The following is a 24,502-nucleotide window of genomic DNA, read 5'->3' as shown; positions in this document are numbered from 1 at the left end:
TATACATATATGCTAGACAGACTATTACAACTAGCTCTGAACTAGCTCAACACATTTGCAGTAATAGTGCATTTTGACCAACATGACGTATAGCCATAAAAAAAAATGACATTTGTACAAAATCAGTTGCATGTTGAACCTTTTTTTTTTTTTTTCAAAATTAGGGATAAAATGCTTCAATGATGTCCAAGTGATAAGATGGAGTTTGAACAAACAGTTAAAAACAGTTTGAAAATGACCACACTGATTTGAGAAATGTGTCAAAACAACCGAGAAAAACACGACAGCAGACAGACAGTGACACCAAGTGGTCAAAGCAAGTGAGTGAAGCTGAAGAGTTGTGCTAATTAGAATCAGCTGGTTTAAATGAATGGTTTAGCACAGATGTGTGGTAGGACTTTTACTTTCTGAAACTGAATTTGCCAACCTCTGGTTTCAATATTGTTTGAACAATATGCGCGTAGCGTAGGGCGAAGTGATAGTGTGATAACGTCAACTAAGTCATGGGCAAATATATTTAAAACTAGAGTGTCTCATTCTCTATTGCCTTTAAAATATTTTAGTAGACAACACAAAGATCATTATGCAAGATCCAAGATCTGTTTCCTGGCGTTGCGTCAAATGTGTCTCTTCTGAACACACAAAGCTAGATTTATCTATGAAAACCACCACAGCGGAAACACCATCCATTTAGAGTTATTGATTCCTACCAAAGCTCCAGAACACTGGCCCATAACCGCATCATTACACCTTATTATAGAGGGCTTACAAAGGTTAAGTGCAAATGGTGATAAAACACTCCCACCTAGTGGTTAGAAGTTATACTGCAAGATATTGTGATTATTTGGTGGATGATGGCATGAGCGCACAGTGCCCATATGGACAGCGCTTCGAATTGGCCATGCAAGACACAGAAATGTTTTGTAATTGGTGTTGTTCATGTTGACTTTATGACAGCATCAGTGGGCTGTCATAAAGTCCATGTTATTTTCACTCTGGTCATGGGACAAAAGAACATTTAAGAGCAGCAAGGCTTATCAGCTTACCCTGTGGTGGTGACGATGCTATCTGATACCCTCAGGCACTCGCCTCAGACAGTCGAAGTAGGCTATACTTAGTTTGTGAAATATTTCTGCAGTTTCAATAATTATTCGTGATCTATAGTTTTTGCCTTACACACAAAGCCCACCCCCCCTCCTGAGCCACAGGTCAATGTAGCCTACCGTAGGCTACGCGTGCCATACGCGAGCCGCGCGTTCCGCCTGTAGTTCTGATGAAAGTCGTGGCTTGGATAGTGAGGCTGTTGCCATAGAAACGGGCACGCAGGTAGTGAGTGGTGAAGCAGCTGGGGGGGTTGGTTGGCTGGCTGACTGACTGGCTGGTTGTATGTGAGAAGGTGTTGTAACGGTAGCCTAGCTGGCTGTTGTGGTGGATGTGGAGAAAGTGAGCGAGGGACAGTGGGGACTGGACTGGGGGACTCGGCAAGAGGAAGAGGGATCAGATAAAAGTGACAGATATGACGGAGAGGATCGCATCTTGCGGAAGCCTTGATAACGCCTCTCTACTGCTTCAGTATTGCAACGGTAAGTTGGGAATGGATTTCCTTATTAATACGGTTGTCGCACGGCGAGAGGTTATCAATGCAAATGTTCTACAGACCATATCCGTCAGAACTTACTAGTTCCATACAACCGAGGAGTGTTATGCCAGGACTATGATACTATGCTTTTTTACTGTCGCCTGTCACAGAATGTGTTCTGTCCATGTCAGACAACACGGGCTCATTTTATACCAGGCTACCCAAAGCAAGCTAAGCTAACTGTACCCCTGTGCTGAGTAGGACGGGGTATTCAGACACTTTGACGAGCAGCTATATTTGCATACATGTAAAACACAATGGTTGAGTCAACCATATTTTGATGTGATATTGGCTGCATCTGTTTGCAACTGGCGCTTCTCAAGGCAGCTGAAGAGAATGGAGAACACTGCGCTGTGGTCAGAAAATATGATTTCGAACCGTCCACTTACTGCCAGAGAAGGTAAGATGAAACGCTAAGATAAATGAACGACAGTCAGTTATGTAATCTCTCCTTTGATGTGAGTGGACTAAAAAGCTGAAGTAGCTACCTAACAAATTAATTCAGTGAGAGATGTGGGCACAACATTTTGTTGGTAGCCCATGAAAGATTGGTGTCTAATAATGTCTATGTTATGCTTTCCATCTCTGTTTGGTACAGAAACAAAAATACTGTATTTGTGTTTGTGTCAACATGGCTTGATTGTTAGTGTGTCACCTGTGCCTGATAGTAGCCTAGCTGTAGAAAGGTATTGTAGTTGTTGGATGATTGCATTATGTTGGCCTAATGAATCATCTATTCCCTTTGTTTCCCCCTGATCGAATGTTATGGCACACACGATGTTCCTGTAACTTGTACACTTCAGTGAGGTCTGTGCTGATGTTGACTAAGTGTCAATCTGCTGCCCACTGCACATAATCTGCCATCTGCGCTCATTCTTTGCAACGTGGTTTAGAGATCTTGCAGTGCAACAAACAAGTCATTCAGGTTCAATCACTGGAAATGTAGACTGTTTTACATCTGTGTTTGTAAACCTTGATGTTGAATATATGAGCAGGACATTTCACCTTTCCCTTAAAACATTTGTTTGTCTTGCTTAGAAGGGAAATTTAGATTTTCAGGGAACTATTTGTTTGTCAAAGTGAGAGAAAGTCACCTGTTATGAGAGCTAGACTTGAGCCTCACATCAGATGGGAACATGCAGCCAGGGCCAAGATGGTTAAAGTGCTTGTTAGGGGGACCAAAACCCACGGGTGCTATATGTGAGAGTAGAATGAGATTTAAACACTTAACTACTCAGTGGCCTACTCACCAGCCCCCATATGCATCCAGATCCAGATGCATCCTCACAAGAAAGTAGCGCACTGTAGCCCTACTTAGGGAACAGGCTGATAGCCTGATTTGCCTGAAGCCTCGTAGCTCGGGATGAGGTAGGCTATCATCTGAGGTTACAGTAAGAGGCTACTGATACCGTGGCCTGATACGATGCCTCGGGCCATTCAGGCTATTAGGCTGCTTCCTCCAGATGGAAGGGTGGGGTCTGATCCATGTGCTTGGGTGTGGTTCATTATCTGTTTCTGGGTGAGAAAGTACAGCAGGGCTCTCTGGAGGAGGAAAATACTTCCTGGCAGTCTTAGGCAGAGACAACTGATTATAATTCATTATGATGTATAATTTATTCAGACTATTATAAGGTATAACTATTACTGTAGTCCCACCGCTACCCTTAGCAGCCATGTTGGTGATGTTGAGTAGAGTACAGCTCCATTGCTCCCAGTAGCCCCAGTAGAGATCAGACCAGACCAGCAGCAGCAGGAGGATGGAGGGGTTTGGTGTTTGCCAGGCTCAAAGGCTTGAGCTGTTAGTGAAACCCAGACTGGGAAACAGTTGGATCCACGGTGGGCGGCTCAGTCCTTTCCTCGTAGCCATCGTGGTGCCCTGTAGCGGACTCATGCCAGATCAGGGCCGCATTTTGTGCCAGAGCGGTTCCACAGTCAGCTGCCATCCTGGTGAACCCTGTTGACCACCTGTGCGTGAGTGATGGGTTACAATGGCAGATGGTTGGCTAGAGTCGCAGACTTATCAGCTGTGAAGAGTGCTGTCTGAATCTTGCCTCACAACCAATGTCCTCTTTTGTTCATTGTCCACTTGATCGTTGTAGAATATAGTTAATAGATAGATAATGATTAACTAAGACAATGACTCAGTTTAGTACAAGGAGCTTTTTTACTGGGCTGATTTGAGAGGTGCATCTGACAGGAGTCAAATGACTTCATGTTCTATGCACATTCCACGTAAAAGATCCAAGATCATGTTTCCCCATGTTTTGGGGAGGGTTAGTTAAGTTTATCCTACAGTAGATGTTGAATATTGCGCAATATGCTGCCATTATACTGAATGCCCTCTGTTTGATTATTGTATTGAAATGTAACATTACATGTGATTCAGAAACTGAATTGGAGATGACGAGTTCAATAGGCAGCATTCAGCAGGTTTCAGATTGAAGCCACCAGACAAGCCACAGCCTCCCTGTCTCATCAAAACAATGACATTGCTGTAGATTCCGCTGACTCACATCGGGCTGTGTGTTTAGTGTGTGTGTGTGTGTGTGTGTGTGTGTGTGTGTGTGTGCGGGCGCGCACGCGTGTGTGTGTGTGTGTGCGTGCGCGCGTGTGTGTGTGTGTGTGTGTCTGTGTGCGCGCACGCGTGGGTGTGTGTGTGTGTGTGTGTGTGTGTGTGTGTGTGTGTGTGTGTGTGTGTGTGTGTGTGTGTGTGTGTGTGTGTGTGTGTGTGTGTGTGTGCGTGCGTGCGTGCGCGTGCGTGCGTGTGTTTGTGTGTGTGTGTGTGTGTCATTGATGGAGGAGTTTGATCAGTAGCCCTGCTCTTGCACTTCCTGGTGGTGCCTGGCCACTGCATTGAGCAGGTTTGGAGTCATGCCAATCCAGCAGCGCTCTCTCTCTCCCTCTATTCCTCCCTCTCTCTCTATCTCTCTCTCTCACTCACTCTCCTCCTCTCCCTCTCTCTCTCTGTCTGTGTGTTATACATGCACACACACACACACACACACACACACACACACACACACACAATGTTATCCTTTCTCTCTCTGTGTGTGTTATACATGCACACACACACACACACACACACAAACACACACACACCAGTCTTATCCTTCCTCTATCTCTCCCTATCTCTCTCTATCTCACTCATCCTCATTACCTCTCTATCCCTCTTTTCTCTCACTCTCATCCTTTCCTCCCTCTTTCTCTCTGTTCTGTGGGTAGCAGTAGCCACTGCGCTGATATCTGACTCAAGGGAGGAGTGTCCTGTTACTGAGCGCTCCACTCCTCTCCAACATGAACAACACGGGGGGAGAGAGAGATAGAGAGAGAGAGAGAGAGAGATAGAGAAGAGGGAGAGGGAGGGAGGGAGAGAGAGAGAATGAGAGAGAGATTGGGGGAGAGGGAGAGAGAATGAGAGAGAGAGAGAGAATGATAGAGAGATGGAGAGAGAAAGAGAAAGAGAGAGAAGGAGGGAGAGGGATGGAGGGAGGGAGGGAGAGGACAGAAAGTCCAGCCCACAGATGCCTTGTTTGTCAGGGAGGTCCGGCAAGGAGCAGCACCTCTTACTGGAACTCTGGCGCCTCTGGAAAACAGCCCCCAGGGACACAGAGAGAGAGAGAGAGAGAGAGAGAGAGAGAGAAGGAGAAAGAGAAGAGCGAGAGAGAAGGAGAAAGAGAAGAGAGAGAGAGAGGCTTGCCTGACGGACTGGATGACTGCGCTGATCCCTGACTGGCATGGCAGGTAGGGGGACGTGAAGCGTGCGGTGGCTGGAGGAGGAGACGGATTAATATTTCAGCAGGTGTCGGACATCCAGCCTCCAGCCTCCGACTACACCTCCACCTCCACCTCCACCCTCTCCACCTCCACACTCACCACCTCCTTTTGTCCTCTATCCCACATGCCTCTGTCCCAGGGCAAAGGTCCCTTCCCTCCATCATTTATCCTTCTCCCCCCCCCCCTTTATCTCTCTCTCTCCCTCTCTCCTCCTCTTCTCCATCCCATGTTCTTTTTACTGGCTTGTATAGCTCATTTTCACATCACAGCAATCGCACATCTTTCATATGACCGCCACCTGCTGCCTTCATTGGAGCTGCGATCTGTGTGTATGTGTGTGTGTGTGTGTGCGTGTGTGTGTGTGTGTGTGTGTGTGTGTAGTGGGTGTGTTTGTCAGGCGCTAAAGACCCCATCATTTGATATGCATAGTTACTCTAAGAGCCTGCTGGGCAGACAGCTCCAGTGTGCTGTGTGTGTGTGTAGTGTGTGTAGTGTGTGCTGTGTGTGTGTGTGTGTGTGTGGGGGGGGGTACCAGAGACAGAGCTGCTCTGTTTGGGAAAATCTTGATGAGTGTTTGCTATCACTCGCAAATCTGTTGTTGTCATTAAGACACATGGCTTCTGAATTATGTGAAGGGCAGTTTGTGTGTGTGTGTGTGTGTGTGTGTGTGTGTGTGTGTGTGTGTGTGTGTGTGTGTGTGTACACACGCAAGTGGGTTAATTGCTGGCAGTGACCTGCACAATCCTGCCTGAGACGCTGCTCTGGCGTGGAGTTCCACATCAGTGTGTGTGTGTGTGTGTGTGTGTGTGTGTGTGTGTGTGTGTGTGTGTGTGTGTGTGTGTGTGTGTGTGTGTGTGTGTGTGTGTGTGTGTGTGTGTGTGTGTGTGTGTGTGTGTGTGTGTGTGTGTGTGTGTGTGTGTGTGTGTGTGTGTGTGTGTGTGTGACTGCATCTGGGCTGGCGCTGGCTGATGTAAGAGATTCAGGCATGTGATTATGCAGCAGGCTGCTGTAGGCTGCTCTTAGCAGGACAGACCTGCGCTTGGTATTCACATCACTGCACTGCCCCGTCAGTAGCCATGCTACATACAGCCCACAGGGGAGCAATAGCGCTAGTATAGAAATGCATTGGATCGTATGGAAAAGGCTAAAGTATTTGATTATGTGTCGTTTCAGTGATGTGTGAGATCTTTTATATAGCCTAGGTCTATACACTACATTGGAAACGGAAATTAGATGAAAATGAAATAAACTGAGGATTTTCCTGAAAGCTATATATACTATAGCTAACTAGTCCTACTAGTATGATTATTATCTGCCTTATTGAAAGCACGGATACTTTGTTATCATTTTTAAATCCTAAATTGACGTGTGAAATTGAGCATGACAGCTTAAACTGCCACCTCCTGCTGAGGCGCCATGTAGACGTGTGAGTTGTGGGCTGGTGGCTCTTGATGAGAGTGGATGAGAGATCAGATGGAGCCTGGGTGGTAATTGATCCCTGGGGATGTGGATAAGGCGTTCCTGAGTCTGGGAGATATAACTGAGGCCACAGCAGCACTAATTGAGGCTAATCTCCCTAATGGCTTCATCTAGGATGGGGCGGCAAAGAGAGGGAAATGTCACCGGGTTAAAACGAGGGAGGGACAGGACAGGACAGGACAGGACAAGACAGGAGTTTATGTGCAGGACAGCGCCACCTCTGGACACGACTGTGTCCCTCCTCCGGCCTCCTCCCATTACAGAAGTGACTCTGCCACACACACACACACACACACACACACACACACACACACACACACACACACACACACACTCCAGGCAGCGTTCAGTCAAATCAGCTCACCGCTGTAAGGTCTATGTTGTTCTGGAGCGTAGTGCTGACAACACTGTTGGATAATCAGGTGTCTCAGTGTCATTTGATGCACTGCATATTATTTTAGGCATCTGTCAAAAACATTCACACGTGTTCCTTGTGATATGCATTATGGGCTACAGTAGCTTCACTGAAAGTAAGTAAAAGTAACACTAAAAGTGCTAAAGGACTGGAGTGGGCTATTCTCAGGGTGCATTACAAACCCCATGCAAATGCATTGAAACAGGGGATGCAAATTGTTGAAAGTCCTGTTATCAAAATGCAAACTCTCTCTTCCCCCCTTCCTTCTTTCTCCCCATCCCCCTCTCTCTCCTCTCCTCCACCCTCTCTCTCCTCTGTTCCTCTCCCGATGTCCTTTCTCCTCCTCCTCCTCCTCTTTCTTCTTCTTCTTCTCTCTTCTCCCCATCCCCCCTCTCTCACCTTTCCTCCACCCTCTCTCTCCTCTTCCTCTTCCCATGTCCTCTCTTCTCCTCTTTCTCTCTCTTCTCCTCTTTCTCTCTCTTCTGCCCCTCCCCCCGCTCCATCCTTGTGCCTCTCACTCTCCTCCTTTGCGTTTCCTTTCATCTTTTCCTCCACTCTTTCATTTCTGCTTCTCATTTCTTACGTCCTCCTCCCCCGTTTCTTCCACACCTCCCTCTCCCCATCCCGCTGTTATTCTCCTCATCCATCTATCTCTGTCACCTCTCGCTCCACTCTCTCTCCATCTTGTTTTGCCCTCCACCTCTCACTCCCTGCCTCCCTCTGTTTCTTATGCCCCTCCTTCTCTCCTTCTCTCTCTGCCCTTCTCTATGTCTCACCCCTCCTTCACCTCCTCCTTATCTCCCTCTCTCTCTCTCTCTTTGTCTCTTCCCCTGCCTTTCTCCTTTCTTCCGCTCCCTCCTTCTCTCCCTCTCTGTGTCTCACCCTGCGTTCACCCCCTCCCTCTCTCCCTCTCCCCTGACCTCTACATCTCTCATCCTCTCTCTTACCTCCTCTTTTCTCTCGCTCTCTCTCTTACCTTCATTTTATATCTCCTCTCTTCCTCTCTCTGTTTCACCGCTCCTTCACTCCCACATCCTCTCTCTCACCCCCTCTTACCTCTTTCACTCCCTTCCTCATCCTCCTCGTCCTCCTCCCTCCTCCTCCTCTTCCTCATCTTCTTCCTCCTGCTTCTCCTCCTCCTCCTCATCTTCCTCCTTCTCCTCCTCCTCTTCCTCCTCCTGCTTCTCCTCCTCCTCTTCCTCCTCCTGCTTCTCCTCTTCCTCTTCCTCCTTCTCCTCCTCCTCTTCCTCCTTCTCCTCTTCCTCCTCCTCTTCCTCCTCATCTTCCTCCTCCTCCTCCTCCTCCTCCTCTCCCAGATGATCACCTGTCTGCGGGGAGCGCCATGGAGGTGGACGACCGCCTGTCGCACCTGGAGCAGCGTCTGCAGCTGCAGGAGGATGAGATCCAGCTCCTGAAGGCCGCTCTGGCCGACGCCCTCCGCAGGCTCGGCCTCTGTGAGGACCAGACGCAGTTGGCGCCGCGCAGGCCCGCACCCACCAAAGGTCAGAGGTCAAGGTCACAGGTCACAAGTGGTACGGTGATGTGAGGAAGGTCACAGGGGTGATGTGAGGAAGGCCACAGTTCACAAGTGGTGATGTGAGGAAGGCCAGCTCACAAGTGGTATGGTCACTACGGTGATGTGAGGAAGGCCACAGTTCACAAGTGGTACGGTCAAAGATTGTATAGTTACCATGATGAATCATAAAGGGGTTTTTCAATGGAATGAAATGGCACCACTTCCGCCTCCTAAAGGGGCGTGATCGGTGATGAAATAATCAGTGTAGAACGGTGTAGAAGCAGCAGAAGCAGTGTGCCGTTGAGAACAGGTGGCCTGCGCTATTAGTGGAGACAGAGACAGATCGCTAACAAAGTTATTTTTTTATGTATTTATCTCGGCAGAATGGTCTATTTTTCTCAGCTTGTTTATGCTGGATGGGCTAAAGAGATGCTTTCTGATCATCTGTTCAGTTTGTTTTCTTGTAATTTTCATATCAGGCCATGTGTTATCTCTTATCCTTATTTGCATTGGTCAGCTTATTATTCACAGTATAGGGTTGCAAGTTTGCTAGTTTGGACTATGATACCTTGGAAGACTTGTCATGGTTGTAATTACACATTGGATTGAATTCTTATCACAGCTCACATTTTGTTATCTCTGTTGCCTTTCTAGTACGCCAGCTGTTGCAAGCCTTACCCTCCAAGCCTGTGAGCAATGGATATGGCCAGAAGAGACTTGGGGGGTATCCTTCCTCGCCCTCTTCACCCAAAAAGGAGGTGCTGATGTCCATCAAAAGGTACAAGCAATTTCTCAAACAATACAACATTCACAAAGAGTTTTTGCATGAGGCTGCAGCTGCAGTTTGGCCAGGGAGGGCGCTGTTTAGCAGTGTGATCTTTCTATATCAGTGTGGCAGGGAAATTAGGAGAGATAAGATAAGATATTAATACAGAGTTAGAACTGTATTGTGGTCCCTAAGCAGATATCTCTGACACACACACACACACACACACACACATGCTTAGATTTCCATAACCCATTCTTTAAAAATTGGGCAGGCTATTGTTACCATATCATAGAAATCCTTTATATCCTTCCACGCCCTCCATAGACTACAATGCATAACATATCCTTCTGATCTGACTTAATATTTGAAAAATGCCAATCTTTTCAGACTGGATGCACAAAGCCTCTTTCTCTCCAAAAGAACTAACATTTACAGTAGTCTATTTGATGGTGTATTGGCCCTGACTAAATTTGTGTGGCATATAAACCACAAGTGCCAATGTTCCTCTAGAAAGTTTTCAATCACATTAAGATTTTCATGTTACAACTCTGCCATCTTGGTCAGACTTTTTTGTAATATATATATTATTTCATGTCATATTTTTGTCTCTTAATTAATATGATTTTGTTTTTACATATTATGTTGACTAATCTTGTGTCATAACATAAAAAGCACATTGAATGAGCACTGTGTATGATGTGCTACAGTATAAAGATACATTTACTTTGACATATACATTTACATCTCTGGCAGAGATTCTCTCCCGGGTGGGTTTTGAACATTCTAACACAAGATTCCATTCCGCAACAATTCAACATTCTAAAATTCTATGTTGAATTCAATGAACCCAGACATTCTTTAGAATGTTAATTTTCCAACACTCCAAACACACCGGTGTGACGGTACACTCTTAAGGGTTAATATTCTCTTTTTAGGATCAGATAGGGATCTCTCTCTCTCTCTCTCTCTCTCTCTCTCTCTCTCTCTCTCTCTCTCTCTCTCTCTCTCTCTCTCTCTCTCTCCTACTGTATCTCTCCCTCTCTGTCCTCTTTCATTCTTCCTGTTGTAGCCAGAGCAGCTGTCTCAAACCAGCTGGCCCTCAGCATGGCGTCTCTTCATGCTTCCTTGTCCTCCGTCTCCTCTAACTGTCTCATGGTAACCTCCCACCCGTCTCTGTGTCCTGCTCTCTGTGCGTCCGCAGGAAGAGCATGTCCACCGAGCGCCTGTCCACGTCTCGGAGGGACCTCTCGGACCCCCGCAGCAGGACCACCTCCTCCAGCAGCTCCTGCGGAGGCAAGAGAGACAGGTGACCCGACCTCTCAACGCTGCACCTAACACACAGTCGCCATGTACATGAATGGAATCGATAGATAGATGGATACAGTAGATGGATAGGCATACTTTATCAATTCCTAAGGGGATATTACAGTAATAGCAATGACATACAGTATGATGCCCTCAGGAAAAACACCAAAATTTTGTACAATTTCTTCAGCTATGAGGTTAATAAATGGGGACAGTTAATATGGTTTTAATAAGATTTTTGATTATTTTAACTTCCATAAAACACTGACCTGCAGCTTATACACAATGTGGCTAATACACAGGAAATTAAATATTTAGAAAAATAGCTTCATCTACAGACTTTAAAGATGTTCTTCTTAATTTGTTCTTCTCTGCTGGATTAAGAACTGTTTGACAAAAGTTCTGTTCCGGGGAAGAAAAGTCTGAAATGTCAAACGTGACAGAACCTGTCCTGCTGCATTTGACTCACAAATTCTCTTCTGTTTCATCCTCATTCCACAGCCCTTTCCCAAATATTCTTCCATCTTCTAACAGTCAACATATAGCCTGGGTCAAATTGAGAACTCTTACATCTATGTGCCAGTCAGGGGTTTGTAATAGTTAATAGAACACTTGTAAGTGTGATCAAGTGTGATTGGTAAAATATGTGTGGTTGCATTGTCTACTTGTAGTGGATTCAATTGGCTCAGTTATCCCACTTTGAGGTGAAAATGGACAAGCTAACTGTGGAAGTGAATAAACTCTGATCAATCCAACACTCTACTGTACTTCCGGGTCAGGTGTCAGAGTGATAGCTCTGCTGGATCAAATAGAAGTGGAAATGTTGGTATCGTACAGTACATTTTGTAACACCATGCCTGAAGGTTTTATTCTGTGCCAGTGTGGGTATTAGTGTAAAACAAGCTAGTTAACTGAGAAAAATGGAAAACCTGGCAAACGCCACCAGAGCCTTATTGGCATTGCTAGAACATTGCCAACATGCTAACTGGTGTGTTTTGGTGGTTCTGGTAGTCTGCAGTGCCGCACTGTAAAAGCTTTGCTTTCGTTCGGTTCTTGCTGTTTGTTCCTACTCGGAACACAGAGGTGCATTATGCAAATATCCTGGATGACTGGAGGCACCACAGGTGTAGATCAGCTCTGCCCATGATCATACGCCATTACTGTTGTTGTTGCTACTGTACCTTCCTAGACAGCTAGCTTCCTGCTATTGCATAAATATGTGGAGATGATTTTACAGACCTGAAAAATGCAAAAACTTGAGCTTGAGCCTGGTGTTTTCTTCTACTTCCATCACAATGGTCTAGCTCTTTCCTAGTTATGGTTGCGGTTATGATTACGGTTACGGTTACGGTTACGGTTACGGTTATGGTTACGGTTATGTTGCTTAGCAGACGCCTTTGTCCAAAGCGACATACAAATAGTTGTGCTGGTTGAATTGAGAAACGGTTGAAACCCAGTGCCTAGAAGAGAAAAGAGTGTATGCCACTCACAGTGCCTTTGTGTATGCTGTGTATGCCACTCACAGTACGTTTGTGTACACTGTGTACGCCACTCACAGTACGTTTGTGTAAAACGCCCTCAGCTGCTCACTTGCACACCACACAGTGTATCAGTTAGGCCTTACTGAGTCTCAGGGCCCCTAACATTCACCTTCAGACTTCACAGCCTGACAAAACCACCACACAGCATCCATCTCATTGCCTCTTTCTGTGTGTGTGTGTGCGTGTGTGTGTGCGTGTGTGTGTGTGTGTGTGTGTGTGTGTGTGTGTGTGTGTGTGTGTGTGTTTGTGTGTTTGTGTGTGTGTGCGCATCACCATCAGATAAAAATAAAAGCACCCCTCCTGTCTCTTGTCCTCTGTCTCATTACACGCCTGACACGCACGCACACACACACACACACACACACACACACACACACACACACACACACACACACACACACACACACACACACACACACACCTACACACATACTGTATTTTCCACATGTGCACAGGCACACACACACACACACACACACACACACCCTCACCCACAAGGAGCTGTGTTACCTGTCAGTGTAGATCTGACACCTCTCCCACCTTTAAGCCCTGATCGCTAACCAGCTGACAGTTTTCTATGAATAGCACAGGAGCATACTGTGTTCACAATCTTCACTATTTCACTGCACAGTGCACTATTTAGTATTTAGCACACTATATATTGACACAGTGGATATATGTTTTTTGAACACAGCTACAGACTAAATGGCTGCTGGGTTTCTCTGCTAGCAGACCTCGGTGAAGGGTTTCCTATATGGCTCCTTACAGTACATCCTGGTCCTGCTTGTTTACGCTAATGGGCAGAAGATGTCTGAAAGTGTAGCCTGGTTTCTGCGTGTGAATAATTGAAGTTCCCCTGTGTGCGGGTAGAATAGACCAGACAATAGGAAATGGCTGGAGATAACTGACCCCAGGCACTGAAAGAAACCTGACACCCCCTTATTGTGTTGCTTCACAACAACATGGTATCTGTGTAAAGCTTGACGACACTTGTTGTCTTTGATGTAGAGAAAATGACAGGTAGGCCTAAACGAGTATGTATGTGCAGCCTTGGGGGTTAAATTGAGGAGCCAAAACGGCCTTAACTGGAGTTTTTTGTTGCTTGTAATGTTTATAATTGTACCATTCCAGGTGTCTTGAAAGACAGGGACATCTTGTTAATGAATGCTTGGCCAACAGACAGAGGCTCTCCCATCCTGTGAGAGAGAAACAATATGATACACTCAGTCTGTCTACTGTATGCCACACCTGTCCAATGTTTGAGAACGGAGATAGTGAGATAAGCTGAGGCTGGCTTCCTCTATGCAGCAGGTTTTATGGCCGCTCAGAATGGATCCATGAGGCAGGTGGCAGGGCTGTTGGTAGGGGCAGAGACCGGCGCAGAGCTGCTCCCTTCATAGTCCACTCAGCTGCTGTCAGTTCAGTAGGAACTGGCGGGTCTGAGCCTGAATCAGGCCAGAATCAAGCCAGAACCAGAGCCAGAGCCAAGTGTGCTGTGTTGTGTTGTGTTGTGTTGAGTTGCGTTGCGTTGTGTTGCGTTGTGTTGCATTGTGTTGTGTTGTGTTGTGTTGTGTTGTGTTGTGTTGTGTTGTGTTGTGTTGTGTTGTGTTGCGTTGTGTTGTGTTGTGTGTATGCTAGAACAAAGGGTTAAGTTCTGTTTTTTGCTTGTAGAAACATTTGATCTGCCTCGTTTTAACATTTCAGACCAGACATCTCACGAAGCACACCAAACAACCTTTATTACACTGTGTACCTGGCCCTGACTACCCACCTGGCATGGATCCACACCTTTTCTGTAGTTAGTGTAGTCTCTATTGTGTCATCAAGTCACACTGTATCTCCTACTTGCTGAGCCATTTTATCTCTATTAGTCTATTGCAGCGGTGGCCAACCCGCGGCTCGCGAGCCACATGCGGCTCTTTGCCTCCTCTCGTGCGGCTCACGGCTGCTCATCTGATGTTCTCACTTCTCCTCGGACCTACACGTTTTCCTTTTGAAATAGCCCTTATTTCCGGTAAATAAAAAATAATATCAGAATTTGATAGTAGCCTATTGCCAAAAGTAATTATTAATAGTTAACAATAATTGTACCGTCATGATATGGATAGGAATTGGCCAAAACGAAGCAGACGTGTTTATTCTTCAGCCAGGTTTAATGCTACTGTTGCAATCAGGAATACTATGAAGCTAATCGTAAGTAGAAGGAACATGTGCCATTGAAAAGGACCATTTATCGTTTTGTAACATAACCCCTCTGGTTAATATGTCAAAGTAGGCTAATCAAAACAAAAGCACTCTGAGATCGCAAAACTCCGCCTCGCGCATCCTGCTTAACATCTCGCGCCTCCGCTTAACATCTTGCTTAACAAACAGACAAACCCCGATGAAAACATAACCTCATTCGCGGAGGTGATATGTTTCTAGCCTACACATTAGTTTGGTACTTGGTATGCCACGGATTCATAAAGCTTCAAACCTGAACATTTCCTACATACTTTTGCAAGTAGGCTGGTAATGGCTAGACGTCAGTCACTCGTTTTCTTTTTGTTTATTTTCTTTTTAAAAGTTAACTGAACACTTGACATTGCATTATCACGTGTTGGAGCATTGCTCATGCCTATAAGTCATTCAGTGAGGGGGGATTTGATGTGTGTCTGATCTTTTTTCATTTTCCAATGATCATTTATCAATGATCATTGAGCATCTGCCAAGTGTCTTACTTTAAATGAAAAACAAAGGAGCTATAACTGTAGGCCTAATGTTGTGCTGTTGTAGTATGGACACCTTTTTTGTTGTGCGGCTCTTTTGACTTTTGTGGATTTTTTTTTGGCTCTTCATGCTAGACTGGTTGGCCACCCCTGGTCTATTGCTTTAACAGCTCAGGCCTACTTCATGAAGCATAACCAGTTTTTAACTGGCCCTAAGCGTCCCTTGGGATTGCATGAGCACTTCTCTCTGTGGTTAGTCTGTGCTGGGTTGTGTGGATTGCCCTCCCCCTTGCTCTAGCCTTCGGCTGCTACATGCTTCATGTTACCGCACGCCAGACACCGCAGGGAGGTGTGGCCCTCCTCTGAAGGGGCAGTCATGCAAACTCAGGAAGTGCCTTGTGATTGGACAGCAGGGAAGGGACCGTGGACGCTCTCACTCACTCACTCAGTTTACACAGTCAGCTGAAGTTGGGCAGCTCTGACAACCAGGAACTCCAGTCTGGCTGCTTTTTTTTTGTTGCTTAACACGAGAGTTTGTCTTCCCGGCGTGCGGATCCCCCTCCCGTTACTCGCGTCTCGCTGTTGCATAACGGAAAAGTCACCATGAAGAGATCTGAGAGGTAAAACTTGCTGCATGGTTGTCTTCACTTTACAGTGCAAAAGCCCAAACTCTTTCAGGAAGTCTTTTTGGTAAAGCTAAAGTGGTGAAAGGTTTCTAGTTTGGAGGTGGCATGTTTTCAGTTTTGGTTTTGGGGTTGCGTTGGTTACATTCCTTCAGTTGTGGAATCAAGGAAGTGGTAGCTTTTGTTGTTGCAATCTGCAACTTTCTGAAAGGGAAAAAAACAACTTTTTACAGTGATTCATCCTCGGTGCTTTAACTCCAGCCTGCATCTGTAGTCACTTAGCTGCTCGCACTTCATAAAAACAGGAAAGAAATCTCATTCAAACTGGTGCACCGTGTGCTTTGTGAGTGTGTGTGTGTGTGTGTGTGTGTGTGTGTGTGTGTGTGTGTGTGTGTGTGTGTGTGTGTGTGTGTGTGCCATCCTTTACCATCAGCTGTGTGTTTGGAATGTTAAAAGGCCAGCTGCCTAAAGCTCTTAGCAACTGGGGCTCTGGCAGTGTAATTGTGCAGTTCTGGCCCTTGTTTACGCCAAAAGGGTAATTTAATTACGCCAGTGAGGCAAAAGGAGGGGAGAGCGTTTGATTTGGGGTGTCTGGAAGTGATTTAGAGGGACTGGAAAAAAACAGCGCTGACATCCAAGAGCAGAAGACACCGTGTGGGACATTTCCATCACGCTAGGGGGCAGGGTGGGGACAGATCAAAGTTCCGCAGTCCGATGTATACTTGAGTGGGCAGCAGAGGGCTCGTCCACCATCACAGAGTGGATATTGATTTGCACTGCCTCATTGACATGCACTAAACATATTGGTGTGTGTGTGTGTGTGTGTGTGTGTGTGTGTGTGTGTGTGTGTGTGTGTGTGTGTGTGCGTGCATGTATGTGCGTGTGTGTGTGTGTGTGTGCTTGCGTGTATGTGTGTGTGTGTGTGTATATGTGCATGTGTGTGTTTGTGCATGTGTGTGAATGCGTGTGTGTGTGCGTGTGCATGTGTGTGCGTTTGCGTGTGTGTTTGTGCGTGTATGTGTGTGTGTGTGTGTATGTGTGTGTGTGTGTGTGTGTGTGTGTGCGCGTATGCATGTGTGTGCGTGTGTGTGTTTGGATGTGGGTGTGGGTATGTGCTTGCGCGTATGTGTGTGGTTGTGTGTGTGTGTGTGTGTGTGTGTGTGTGTGTGTGTGTGTGTGTGTGTGTGTGCATTTGTGTACGTGTGCGTGTGTGTGTTTGGATGTGGGTGTGGGAATGTGCTTAGGCTACTGATTGCTTTTGAGGCAGGGAGCTGAAGAATCCTGGTTGCCATGTAAATGCCCTGAAAGCATCTGTGTGTAAAAACCAAGGCAGAACCTTGGCAAGGAGCAGAGCCTGGAAAACGTCCTCTCAATACAATAGGCCACTTTAGTGTACCATTCAGCCTCTCCTCGCCAGCTGATTAGTGTGATGATGTGTGTGTGGGCCTGTCTGTATCACGTAGAACTCCAGCCTGTGTATGATTCCCTCAAAGTGCCTGTGTATTATTTAGTGTCAGTCAGCCCCTCTCATTTGGTGGGTTAAAACCACAGAATTGTTTTGATGGCTGCCAACCTCGTCCAAGTGCACTTACTTCATCCCCTCACAAAGGGCTTTAAACAGTTTCTCTAAAACGCCAGTCTTTTAAAGCCACCGCCATGTTTTCTTATCATTATGGAAGGGCACAGTTCTAATCTTGTGATATTGATGACGCAATGTGCTTTTGTAAGAGAGAGATCATGTTTTTTTTTTGTTTTTTTTTCGAGAGAGATCATGTTGATTCCTTTGAAGCCCTGTGGTTTTAAGCCACCCCATCCCTTCACAGCCACACTGCAGCAGGGCTCTGCAGTCACACCACTAGAGATAAACCCCCTCTTATGTAAGCCAGGCTGCTCTCAGGGGATGCTGCCGCTGGGCTCACCCTGTGTTACCTTTTGGACCAGGTAGCTGCTAGTCTGCTAGCCTGAAAGTCCTGCTGCTCCAGAGAGCAGTTGCTTGCGTGGAGGTCAATTGGACTCGGTGGAGAAGGAATTTGGAGGACTTGGCTGGTCTGTGTCCGCTCCATTCCATTCCAGACTCCATTCCAGAGTCATTATGAGTTGGATTTGACTATAATTTGGATGAATGATTTCTGACTGGATGGCGGAGGTGTCATGTGAACCACAAGCACGATCATTTTTAAAAGGGGCGTTGTACTGGCCACGTTTCTGAACAGAACAGGGCTCTCCCCAAAGATCAAGTTGCGCTTAAACTTTCCCATTGTGGTTGCCCTCATACATTTAACATGAATGGGAATGTGCAATTAGCGCACACTTTACATTACCAGAGTTGCGTTCAGCTGTAAGAATCTTGAAGGAAAAACCAAATCATTCCTTCATGTTAGTTTCCATCCTACCGTAACTCCCTTCCCTCCCGTTGGTGTTTCCTGAATGTGCCAGCGTGACACTCACACACTCTAATTAGTATCTGGCGGCGGATGAGTGAGGAGTCTGCTCGCTGTCGCCACTGTCCCACACGGCTGGTGCTTTTGGCGAGCCACCAGCACACAAATAGTCCTTTGTGAGCCTCACAGGACACCGCCCTCCGCCCCTCAGACCAGGCTGCAGCCATTTAAAGATTTCCCTTCATGTCCAATGAGTGGGTTCATCGCAAGTTTTTCTACCCGGGCTGCACCCATGCTGCTGCCTGTCAAACGGGGACAAATGGATGTCCGTGATGGGGGGAGGATTAGCGCTGATAACTCATCCATAATGGCAGGCTCAGTCTAAGCTCCAGCGCATCAATTATGCAGATTTGAGACATTCATTTCATACGTATACTGTATGTCTGCTCTCGTACACCTCTGCTAAGTGAAATTGTTCACGAGCAGTTAGCCGTCACGTCAGCTTCTGTCTTGGAGGTGTCAAATAATGTCTGTTACTTCCTGCGGCTTGGACAGATGACCTAGAAGGAGACATGACAGTGCACTTTGCAGATTGAGTAGAGTGGTGTGTAGCATTTGTGTGGGTGAGAGAGATGATAGATGAATTATGCACTATGTAGTCCTGGTGTTTGGTGCTGGAGCGAATGGGAACCGACTGGAGGGCAAGTTGCAGTTCCAGTTGAGGTTCCTTTTAGGCCGTACACAGACCCAATACTGCAGACCCATACTTTCCCTTTGTCCAATGTCATTATCTTGATTCTGCAATCAAATAGTAATCAGCTACCTTTGGCATTGACACAGCATTGATGCAGTCTGGTGGCTCTGTTAATTCGGTTTGGTTTGATTTGTATTTGTGTGTGTGAGAGAGAGGGAGAGGGAGAAGAGAGGGAATGAGAGGGAATGAGAGACAGAGGGATGTGCAGAAAAAGAGGGCGAGATAGTGCTGCTAGTGGAGAATGTTGTTGTGTGAGAAGGGGCTCCCTGAAGGTGCTGCTGGCTCTAGCAGAAAGCACTGCTCTGTCTGAGGCGGAGTGGAACCACCTGTCAGTCAAACTGTCGCCATGACAGCAGAGTTCTGACAGCACAGCAACAGGAGGGCAAAAGGGAAGCTCCAGGAGAGGTGCTGTCTGCCAAGAGAGAGTTTCATATCCGTTGCCACATATCACTGCGCACGCACGCACGCACCCACACACACCCACACAAACACACTCGCACGCACACACAGGCAGGCTCACAGTCAGATGCTCTCTCTCACATACAGATGCCAACCTCTCTCCACTACACACCCCACATTTCAATCCTAAATACACACACACACAGGCACATACCCAATACATACATTTTATTTTAATATAATAATAATAGTTAAAGAAAATTCCTGTTCTTTAATCAATATGTAAACAAATATTTAGATGTGCCTTCGCCTTAGTCTGTCCCCACCCCCCGGTTTTGGCTAGCATACAGTGAGCTATCCTGACACTGTGGTTTGTCTTTCTGAATGGACCTGCCCTGAATTCCTTCCAAGGACAACTGACAGGATGGGTTAGCAGAAAAGAGAGAAAGAGAGAAAGAGAGAGAGAGAGAGAGAGAGAGAGAGAGAGAGAGAGAATGAATGAACAGAATGAATTATTTACTCCCCAGCAAAGACGCTGAGGCTGAGGCATAGCAGCAGGTGTAGGGTAGGGAGGGAAACAAGCTCACGAGCTGTACTTTTCTGCGCTAATGTTTCAAACGTGCAACATATGCTGGAACATTGTATGCTGTAACATTGTATGCTGTAACCGGTGCTGTAACATTGTGTACTACTGTAATGGTGAAACTACTGTTTCAAACGTGCAACATATCAGTGCTCTAATATTGTGTACTGATATCCATATGTTTCAAACGTGCAACATACCAGTGCTTTAACATTGTGTACTAATATATATGGTTCAAGCGCACAACGTACCGGTGGACATTATGTACTAATATGTGCTTTCTCTCTTCTCTTTTCAGCAAGTCAAAAGAATGCACACTCAACGCAGGTAGGCTTTTTCCCCTGCCAAGCTAAATGCATTTTTGATGGATGGCCGGATGATTGGATGGATAGAGAGAGCGGATGGAAAGAGAGATGCTGGGGAAGGGTACAGAGCCTTTGTGTTGTGACTTTGGGTTTGGAGAGACGGTCAACAATAAAGCCGCCGACTGCATTCAGCCCCCATGTTCATTTTTAATGAGCCTATTACTGAAAGGCCCTGCGCTGTGCTGTGCAGTCAGCATATAGATGGGAGTTATGGGAAGTCCACTGTAGGGGGGGGGGGGGGGGGGGTGGGGGGGGGGCTGAATGCCAAGACCTTGAGAGAGAGTGGGGGGTGGGGTGGGGTGGGGGTGGTTTTAAGAGGGGAGGCAGAGAAAGAAAAGAGAGAGAGAGAGAGAAAGTAAGTGAAAGTACTGTAGGAATGGGTAAGGGAGTGACTAAGACCTTGAGAGAGAGAGAGAGAGAGAGAGAAAGAGAGGGGACGAGGGTAGTGGTGAGGGAGTGAGAGAGGAGAGAGAGAGAGAGGAGAGAGAGGATGGGTAAGGGGTAAGGAAGAGAGAAATAAAAGAGAGAGGGGGAGGTGGGTAAGGGAGTGAGAGATGGAGTAAGGGGGGAGGTAGAGAGAGAGAGAGAGAGAGAGAGAGGGAGAGGGAGAGAGAGATGGATTTTCCCCTAATTGATCAGTGCCCTGTCTGTCTGGCTAATGACATTGTCTGTGGTCGGATGCGATGTTGTATTAAGGATGGAAGGCTTTTGAGCCAAAGGGAGTCTCAGTACATGATGTACAGCAACACTGTTATTGGCCACACGGCTGCGTGGCAACACCACCCACCCAGAGTCCCAGAGATGCTCACTGTGGAGCTGGAGCTCACAGGACACGCCATACTGTACTGTACCTCAGCTTTCAAGTTAGATAATGTGCTCATCCGTGTAAAAGGGGCTTCAAACCAAAGATTTGCGACGAGATGAGCTGCAACGGTCTTGCAAACCGTGCAAATGCGATAGACATGGTGAATGCTTTGCAATGGCATGCAACATTTCATTCACACTGCTGCAACTCCTTCTGTTACAGTTTTGTGTTGCGGATGTTTGGTATGAATTGGGCCTCAGATTCTAAAATGTTAAGAGCTCAGATATTCTTTAGAATGTTAATTGTTCAACATTACTCTGGTGGTACTTGCTGAAGGGTGGCTATATTGATTTAGTTAAGTGTTTAAGTGTTGAGAAATTCCTAAGTCATGTATTTTTAAAAAGACATTTCTTTCCAAAGTGCTGCACAGAATACATGCACCTTTCCATAGATGTTTGCTCTTCTTTCTCCGTGATGTAGAGGATGGATACGTGCGCATGTTCCTGCGTGGTCGCCCAGTCACCATGCACATCCCTGATGACCTGAGGGGCAGTTACAGCATTGACCAGAAGGTGGCGCTGCCGGACCGTAAACTCAAACTGCAGTGGGTGTATCCTTCAGAGTCAGACTGAGTGCTTACGGCAGCACAGTTCCTGGTGCTGTTAGTTGTGTTTTGTTTGGAAGATTAAATCATATTCTGACATTTACAGGCAAGGGCGTCATGAAGAGGCTCCTTTTAGTTTATTTAAGACACTTTTGCCTTTTCCTTTCCGCACTTACAGTTTGCTGGAATCCTACGGTTGTTCACAGAGGACAGCGCTTTAAACAGAAAAAAAGGCAATGCCAATAAAAGCCTATTTTCCCCGTTGGTTAGATGTAAATCATGTTATTCTGTGGTTTAGCACCTATTTTGTTAAAAGCACGTCGAATTCAATACATTTAAACTACATTCAAATCAAATCAAGTAGGCTTGATTGAATCAGAGAGCCATTAAAAAAACACTTTATGGACCCTCAGCTCTCACTCAGTGATCATGTGATCATGGCCATGGCATATTTACATTGAAAGCTGCAGATGCTTTTAGCAGAGCGCTATTGTGTTACAGTTGCAGTTTTGCATGCCATGCATACGCTGTACTGTCCTTTGACGATGGAGAGCTGTCTCTGAAGTATACATGCGCACAACATCTTTTTGACACATTGGCAGGTTATCCTTTTATTGAAACATGTTCGTGTAACCCTTTTAGGATTCTAAAATGTTGTTTCTATTTGCATATACTACGAATCACAGAAGATATAATAAAGCAGAATAATAATACCATAATAAAAAAAAAAACATTCCTTTGAGAGTAAAAGCCTACTCTGATATTTATGGTCAAAAATGAAGGCTGAAATGCAGGCTGAAGGACAATAAAAATGAATTATGGAGGAAGTTGAAAGCGTTCTTCATTGTAAAGCATCCTTGGCATACAGTATGTGAAAGGCACAGTAACTCTGAGTGGTCATTATTTGATTATGTTATGATGCCTCATGACTGCTCTGGGGACCCTGCAGTGAGTGTTCTCCTGTTCTGAGACTGCTCTGAGACGGGTGCTGTGTTCCCTGCAGTGAGTGTTCTCCTGTTCTGAGACGGTTCGCTGTGTTCCCTGCAGTGAGCGTTCTCCTGTTCTGCAGTGAGCGTTCTCCTGTTCTGCAGTAAGTGTTCTCCTGTTCTGAGACGGTTCGCTGTGTTCCCTGCAGTGAGCGTTCTCCTGTTCTGCAGTAAGTGTTCTCCTGTTCTGAGACCGTTCTGAGATGGTTGGCTGTGTTCCCTGCAGTAAGTGTTCTCCTGTTCTGAGACGGTACGCTGTGTTCCCTGACTCCCTGCGGCTCAGATATGGCTACCGGGGCCGAGACTGCCGCTCCAACCTGTACCTGCTGCCCACGGGCGAGATCGTGTACTTCAACGCCTCCGTGGTGGTGCTGTACAACGTGGAGGAGCAGCAGCAGAGGCACTACCTGGGACACAACGACGACGTCAAATGGTGAGACGCTCCTCCTCCTCCATCTTCCTCCTCTTCTCTATAGTCCTCCTCATCCTCCTCCTCCTCCATCTTCCTCCTCTTCTCTATAGTCCTCCTCATCCTCATCCTTCTCCTCCTCCATCTTCCTCCTTCTCCTCCTCATTCTCCTCCATCTTCTCTATAGTCCTCCTCATCCTCCTCCTCTTCTATCTTCCTCCTTCTCCTCCTCCATCTTCCTCCTCTTCTCTATAGTCCTCCTCCTCCTCCTCCTCCTCTTCCTCCTCCATCTTCTTCCTCTTCTCTAAAGTCCTCCTCATCCTCCTCATCTTCTATCTTCTTCCTCTTCTTTCTCCATCTTCCTCCTCTTCTCTATAATCCTCCTCATCCTCCTCCTCTTCTTCCTTTATCTTCCTCCTCTTCTCTAAAGTCCTCCTCATCCTCCTCCTCTTCTTCCTTTATCTTCCTCCTCTTCTCTAAAGTCCTCCTCATCCTCCTCCTTCTTCTCCTCCATCTTCCTCCTTCTCCTCCTCATTCTCCTCCATCTTCTCTATAGTCCTCCTCATCCTCCTCCTCTTCTATCTTCCTCCTTCTCCTCCTCCATCTTCCTCCTCTTCTCTATAGTCCTCCTCCTCCTCCTCCTCCTCCTCTTCCTCCTCCATCTTCTTCCTCTTCTCTAAAGTCCTCCTCATCCTCCTCATCTTCTATCTTCTTCCTCTTCTTTCTCCATCTTCCTCCTCTTCTCTAAAGTCCTCCTCATCCTCCTCCTCTTCTTCCTTTATCTTCCTCCTCTTCTCTAAAGTCCTCCTCATCCTCCTCTTCTATCCTCCTCTTCCATCTTCCTCCTCTTCCTCTTCTATCTTCCTCCTCCTCTTCTTTATGATCCTCCTCATCCTCATTCTCCTCCTCCATCTTCCTCCTGATCTTCCTCTTCTCTCTAATCCTCCTCATCCTCATCCTGCAAGGGTTGGGTGAGAAGCCCAGTAGAACAGACAGGGGTGAAAGGTCATGTGTGATGTGCCATCAGAGAGGTATACTACAAAGCAAGGTTACTGGTGTTACCCAGGCAACCTCAGGAGTAACTGCTGATCCAAACAACACACCACTTTAGAATCAGATGCTCAGTGAAATGTCTTGGACAAAAAAGTGGCTGCTAAATGTAATGTAAGCTACGTTCAAAGGTTACAGAGGTTATCAGAGGTTACTCCCAAAATAGGATAGCCACTTTGTTGATAGTTACCTCCCTACCTTGCTTGGTAGTGCAGCCCTCAGTTCAGTGACACAAATTATGCAAGTTTTAAAGCAACACTAAAGAGTTTTTTTGTACCTTAAAATAATGTTTCCAAAATCATTTCAGTGGTTCATCAACCCGTAACAGGGTGAACGGCACTTCTGCATTGACTTGGCGGCCCTCTGTTGGCTATAACCGCACTGTGTAAGTTTAGAT

The 24,502-nt window shown here is 46.3% G+C and overlaps 1 protein-coding gene across 4 annotated transcripts in view; it reads left to right on the top strand.

Annotated features, from left to right (window-relative positions):
* The first annotated feature begins 1,292 nt into the window (after window positions 1-1,292).
* The window catches only part of eml2 (EMAP like 2), a 37,976-nt gene continuing 14,766 nt past the window's right edge, over window positions 1,293-24,502 (top strand). The window contains exons 1-7 of one of the 4 annotated variants that reach the window (XM_062552518.1): window positions 1,293-1,583; window positions 8,624-8,809; window positions 9,478-9,601; window positions 10,794-10,898; window positions 20,185-20,213; window positions 21,537-21,666; window positions 22,930-23,079. In XM_062552518.1, coding sequence (XP_062408502.1) covers window positions 1,517-1,583; window positions 8,624-8,809; window positions 9,478-9,601; window positions 10,794-10,898; window positions 20,185-20,213; window positions 21,537-21,666; window positions 22,930-23,079 — 791 coding nt within the window. In that variant the 5' untranslated portion in view covers window positions 1,293-1,516. Of the gene's footprint in view, window positions 1,584-1,897; window positions 2,040-5,291; window positions 5,381-8,623; window positions 8,810-9,477; window positions 9,602-10,793; window positions 10,899-15,607; window positions 15,767-20,184; window positions 20,214-21,536; window positions 21,667-22,929; window positions 23,080-24,502 lie in introns of those variants that run through there. The other 3 variants (XM_062552519.1, XM_062552520.1, XM_062552521.1) reach the window with 3 other exon arrangements.

This window comes from Sardina pilchardus, chromosome 13 (assembly GCF_963854185.1).
Source record: "Sardina pilchardus chromosome 13, fSarPil1.1, whole genome shotgun sequence".
Lineage (NCBI taxonomy): Eukaryota > Metazoa > Chordata > Actinopteri > Clupeiformes > Clupeidae > Sardina > Sardina pilchardus.
The sequence above is the reverse complement of the archived record's forward strand: the minus strand, read 5'-3'. Positions and strand labels throughout refer to the sequence as shown.